This window comes from Eurypyga helias, unplaced genomic scaffold, assembly GCF_000690775.1.
Source record: "Eurypyga helias isolate BGI_N326 unplaced genomic scaffold, ASM69077v1 scaffold16470, whole genome shotgun sequence".
Taxonomy (NCBI): domain Eukaryota; kingdom Metazoa; phylum Chordata; class Aves; order Eurypygiformes; family Eurypygidae; genus Eurypyga; species Eurypyga helias.
In genome coordinates, this window is record NW_010227842.1 from 2203 (window position 1) to 8544 (window position 6342).

The 6342-nt window shown below is 38.1% G+C and overlaps 1 protein-coding gene across 1 annotated transcript; it reads right to left on the reverse strand.

Annotated features, from left to right (window-relative positions):
• Positions 1-727: 727 nt before the first annotated feature.
• On the reverse strand, positions 728-6136 carry LOC104514149 (lon protease homolog 2, peroxisomal-like; the record flags this gene model as incomplete). Its single annotated transcript, XM_010157722.1, is given in 7 exon segments — positions 728-986; positions 1572-1666; positions 2430-2593; positions 3477-3570; positions 3572-3588; positions 4944-5075; positions 5846-6136. Coding segments are annotated over 7 exon segments (1052 nt in total), but the record flags the coding sequence as incomplete, so codon positions are not given.
• Between the last annotated feature and the right edge of the window lie 206 nt (positions 6137-6342).

A 6342-nucleotide genomic window follows, 5' to 3' on the forward strand; every position in this document is an offset into this window, starting at 1 on the left:
TTCAGCAGTTACTTTTCTACATTACCCATTCATTGTGCTTCCAGTTGCAAGGAATGGCGAGTGGACTAATACAAGCAAATTATTTAAAAGACTAATTAGTAGATAGAGATGCAAGATCAAAAAAATGTCTTAAGGAAAGTCACCCAAAAAATCTCCTTTGAAATATTCCAGCTTAAGTGTCCTTATATAACCTTCTTTTTGAAATGGGAAAACAGTACGCTAACAAGTTTCAGATAAAGTAGCTCAGTTGCTATCCTTTAGCAATGTTTTATCCTCTCTCTCAACGTTCCCTCATGTTTTAGCAACAAACATCCTTATAAAGAAGTAACACATTGTTATTCATAGACTATTTTGGATAACTAAACCTTTACATACTTCTTACAAAGTAGAAAAATCAGATCCAACATTTAAGAGTTTCCAATAAGCTTTCTACTGAATTTTACTTCTAAGGGCCAAAATGACTGAAGATTAAATTTCATTCTCCACTGTGACAATAAAGGGCAGCAGCAGAAGAAAAGAACGAAGGCTGTATCTCAGCACTAAGCATCCATTCCCATTACTAAAATTCTCTCCCAAATAATACCATTGAAGACCAAGAAAAATCAGTGAATAACTACCACTGTTGGAAATACTCACCATTTCTCTGTATTAGCTAAGCAAGGAAAATAATCAATGCATTCCGTAACACCCAAAAGAAAAAACTGCAGTTAGGAAAGGAGGTAGTTACCTGTGGCCACGAATATCAGACTGATCACAAACTCCTCCTAAAGCAATTCTGTGGAACTCTCGACCCAAAGTCTTTGCAATCGATCTTCCAACACTAGTTTTACCAACGCCTGGGGGCCCCACAAAACAAAGAATGGGTCCCTTGAGGTTGTTTTTAAGCTGTCGGACAGCTAAGTACTCCAGAACTCTCTTCTTCAACTTCTCCATAGCATAATGATCATTATCCAAAAGAATTCGAGCTGCACGAATTTCAAGGCGATCTATGAATCATTGACAACAGAAGAGAGATCAGCACATTTCTCTTTAAAAATGGAAACAATTCATTCTACAATAGAATAGAAACAAACACATTCTCAAACATGTTCATCAAGGCAATCCCCCTGACACACACACAAATTTCAGGCAATGTTTTCCTAAACCAAAGGTATTATGATTCTCCTTTAATAAGGATATTAAGCCAGACAGAACACAGTAGGGATTAAGACATTTAAAACCAAACCAACCAAACACACAAACCCCACACACCTTTGGCTACTCATTTCTTCATTATTTTAGATACATGCCAGCACAGATTTTAAGTAATAACATCACCATTTTCCTGTCTAGATATTCTTAATAATTTTTAAATTCATATTCTCAGATGTACAACTGAGGTACTTGGGCTACTCATTATGCAGATCTTACTTTAAGCCAGGCAGACCATAAGACTGGAGTAACATATTAGATATTTGTACAACCAAACAATGAGACAAACACTTGAAAGACAGACCTGAGTACAGGGTTTACATGGTGGCTATCTGTCCTAAAATGTCAGTGCAAGAGACAATAACAACAGAAGGGTTTACCTTTTGTACTCTTGTTCCATGGCAATTCCACCATCAGTTCCAAGTAATTTCTTGTCAACGCATATTCTGGCATTGACTGAGGCATCTTCTTTAATCTGGAAATACATGCACAGAATTCATAAGGCTAATCAGGAATTAACTGTGAGGTAAGACTCTTTTGTACCGTAAGATAGATGTTTAGCAAACCTGAGGTCATCAGGACACCCTCTTACCTTCTGACAACCGTAATACTAAAAAAGCAAGTCACTATTCCCTTAATAAAAAGAGTGTCCTTGCATAATAACAGGTTACTTACAGGATACAAACAGAAAGGGAGTCAGTTCCCTATGCACACATAAGGCATGTGCCACTATGTATGTACCCTCGCTAAAGAGGTCATTTACCACCATATCACCATGGATAGCACAATTACCCCTCACCAGAGAAAAACAGGAAAAAAGACTCAGTGACTAGGTCAGTTTATTCAGTAAATAATGACTGTGGTGTTATTTAGCAGTTTTGGGGTTTTCTGGCTTTTGTTCAGGGTTTTTTTTGTTTGGGGGTTGGTTTTTTTTGGTGGTGGTGGTGGTTTCCCTCCCCCCCGCCCTGATCTTCATAACACAGAAGCTTAGAGCTTACAGTTTAATGCTGTATTAATATATAAACCTTATCTAGAAGACTTCATATTTGTCATCACCTCTGATGTTCCAGAAGGATGGAACAATTAAATTCATAAGCAAAAATCAGCACTATACTAATTTTTTAAAAATAATTTCAAACCACAGCCAACACAAACATATCAAGTAAGAAAAGGCTAATACAAGATTTGTTTTTAAAAAATAAAATAAGTGAAGAAACACACATTTGGAAGTCTCCTACCTCTTCATTTCCTTAAGACAAACTTTAAGAGCTTGTTCTGACATACTGGATGTTCTAATCTTTTTTTCCAGCATGACAACATCATCATGATCTTCCTCCTCCTCCTCATCTTCTGCAGTGCTTGGAATGTGATTGAGTCTTCTATTAGGACGAATAGCTACAACCTATGAAATGGAAAACAGAGCCAGAGAATAGTATCCGATTCTGGTTTTTAAATCAGATGTGTGCTTTGGATGGAAACCATGACAAAAACATGCAGAGTGCTGGGAGAGCCTCCTTCATAGAAATATTCAGAAGATTTTAATCCAATAAAAAACTTCACAAAGTGTTACTGGTACTACTTTAAAAACTTATGGTTCTTGTTTTACGGTATGTGTTTCCTAAATGCATTTATCATCTACTCTTAACTAGCAGACAAGAATAAAACTGAAAAGAGTTATTTGTGATTTTCAGGGGCACTGCAGCCCATCATATTAAGAAGAATAAGCCTGATCATTATAAAGCAGCGAAGTCTTCTCTCTTACCTTTTTTCATTTCTCAACTACTTCCTGTTTACTAAACGGCACAGTCAGATGCAGAAAAAGTTGGTGCTGCCCTAGTTTAGCAAGCTGCATTTTACAACACACATTCTTTATCTATATTTCAAAAGCTATCACTCAGCTGCAATGCCATTAGTAGAAGTTACACCTCTCACTGCACAGACCAAACCTCAGTGCGTGCATACCACGAAGTAAGGTGGGCACCAAATGACTCTTTAAAGGAACCTGGACATTTATTCAACGTCAGAAAGTGCTCAGATTAAGTAAATACATAACAAGAAAATATTATTTTTAAACTGCCTAGACTTTATTTATTTAGGTATCTAAAGAGCCAAAGTTGCCAGCTGGGTGTTCTCTGCGGCTGCAGACTGACCATGAAACATTACGGCTATAGACTAAAACTTTGAACAGATTAAAATCATGCATGTTTGTAAGCCTAAAGATGCTTCTAAGTGCATCTTTATACTTATTTAGGATGTTTCAGTATCCCACATTTAAAGATCCATACCCTTTTATCATCATCCTGTTTAGGCTTCCGTGTTTTCTGAAGCAGCTTCAGGCCTTCAATCTGTCTAACAAGCAACGGTATAGTCATCTTGAACCATAACAGCATCTAGAATCTGAGAGCAAGGAGTTACAAGTAGCCAACAAGCTAATACTGATGGATCATGGGTCTGGGGAAGGGGAACACAAAGGGTACTGTTACTGTCTTTTGATCAGTTACTGAATAGATGGTTTAAGAAAAAAGGTAGCAAGAAAAACAACAAGAATACAGCACACAAAATCTAGTCTCAAGGGTCTGAATGCCAAAACTACAAAGTACTCCAAAAGAGACAAAGTCTTTTACCCTGTCTATTTTTAAAGTGTTTTATTATTTCAGTCACATTTTCTCTGGCAAGCATCTATCAGCATTCTATTTTTCAATTACTGAGCCTCAGGAAAGAGCTGGCCCTCTAAGAAAGTTACAGGAGGATCTCCTTGGTTAACCCAGAAAAAAACAATCACCTTATGCCTGTTGGTTTGCCTCTTTAAAATTTTATACACTATTCCATTTCAATGTTTAATGATGTTGATATGTGAAAATGGGTAGAATTTGGCTGTTCTGTATTTTCACAGCTTCCACTGGCTGCTCTTTTCTATACCACTTCTAATAAAAAAGATGTGGTCAGTTTAATTAATCATAGAATGGTTTGGGTTGGAAGGGACCTTAAAGATCATCTAGTTCCAACCCCCCTGCCATGGGCAGGGACACCTTCCACTAGACCAGGTTGCTCCAAGCCTCATCCAGCCTGGCCTTGGACACTTCCAGGGATGGAGCATCCACAACATCTCTGGGCAACCTGTCCCAGTACCTCCCCACCCTCTCCGGGAAGAACTTCTTCCTGATATCTAATCTAAACCTCCCCACTTTCAATTTAAACCCATTACCCCTTGTCCTGTCAACGTGACTAACGTACCTTCCCCCAGCAGGACATTCAGCTACAATGCATACCTTTGCTGCAAATTACTACATTAATTTCTGTTGGCTGTGCTTTGAAAGGACCTAACTTATGCTTTCAATTCAAGGTTGAATGTGCAGCGCTGGCAGTGCCAAAATAACAGAACACCCCCTGATTCTGAAGCTGTTAGCATTAAGAGATGTATAATGATCTGTTAACTGGGAGAAGGAAGCAAAAATTCAACACAATTTTAAGAAAGATTTATCATCTTTATCATAGGAAGAGGAAGTTCGCGTTGTGTTTATTGCTTAGTAAAACTAACTAGATTCATTTACCTATTAGGTGAGTTCTCACACAGAGATACACAAACACTCCAAACAGCAACATAAAAACAGCTGTAACACAGACACCTTCTGGCACAACATTATCACTGTTCAGTCTTAGGTGTAAGCAATTTCAAAACGATCTACAAGTGATTGGCTGTAAAAAACCAGCAGACACTCAACTCCCCTTAAAAAAGTTTAGGGACACAACACCTGCAGCTTCTCCTGGTTGGATGTACGGATGATAGAAGTCAGTATATCTGGCAAAGCTTCTCTAGGCAGATTGTCCAAAAGACGTCTCAGCTTTGCGACTGCAGGAACGGACATATCCAGCATCTCAACCAACTGTAAGCAACACACAACAAACAATGTTTATGGTTGCTATGTTTCTTGTTCAATTATTTAAGTGAGTATCTGATCTAAAAATGATTGCACCTTTCAGTATGAAATGTATCTAGGTACTTTGCCAAAAACCTACTGAAATGAATAAAAGAAACCTTCACAAAAGAGGCACTAACTCAGCATAGGGTAATCACAACTTTGGGCTTTTTGCTTGTTCAAGAAGTCCAAAAACATCACTGTTCCTAGCACTTTTTTCAATGCTTACATCTCTTATTCTGCCCACGACCCCTGATAAAAAGCTGTCTTAATACTATGATGACTCTTGTTCTATACATCCTTTAAACTCAAGTTCATGATACCTGGGGACATCTGTTTACAAATCAAGGCTCTGGAGATTCTTTTCCCTTTAATAATTAAAACCCCCCACACCCTCACAAGAATCAATCCATTGTATATATCATAAATTATAGAAAAAAATATTCAAAAGTATCCCTTTTACTAGAATGTATTTATAGTACTGCTATTTATGAAATAACACCAACTTACTATCATACAGTTAGACTCATCCTACAATGAGCTCTGTAGACACACTGGAACTCCACAAAGAAACCTTAAGCTATAACAAAAATATTTTTTAGCAGAAGTACTGAAACTCTGTACTAGTCATGGAAAAAATATAAGAACTAGAGAGAGAGGGCAGGTAAGAGAAAACCCAACCCCTCCAAATATATATATGAATACATTGATACATGGTACATAGCACTACAAGTTACCTGCACTGCATACTTGTAAAATTGTTCTGACAACTCTCCCAACTCCTCCTCAGATTTCGGCTGATTAGTGAACTGCTCGAGTCGATCTAACTGTTCAACTTCGGCAACAGGATACGGCTTCTCTTTCAGCAACTGCAGGATCTGGAATCGGCAGAGGCCTGTAACCAGCAGCGTGTAATGTGGCTTGGGCCAGTTGCTGCCAACCACCTGAACTGCCAAGGCAGCAGTGCCAATCCTAAAAACAGATCAAATCTTCGTATTACCTGTCACCTTCCATGGAACATTCTGCATGCCCCTAATCAAGAAGCAATCACGCTACAGGTTGCAAGTACCTCCTGGCTCATGGTTTCTTACCGTAAAAGGTACCCATGTTATACGGTTTCCTTTGTAACACAGGTTACAAAACCAAACCCGAAAACCTGAAAATGAGTGAGCTAACTAAAAACTAACGAGGATAATACAATAGTCACTCAATTTAGAAATGTAATTTTTCCACG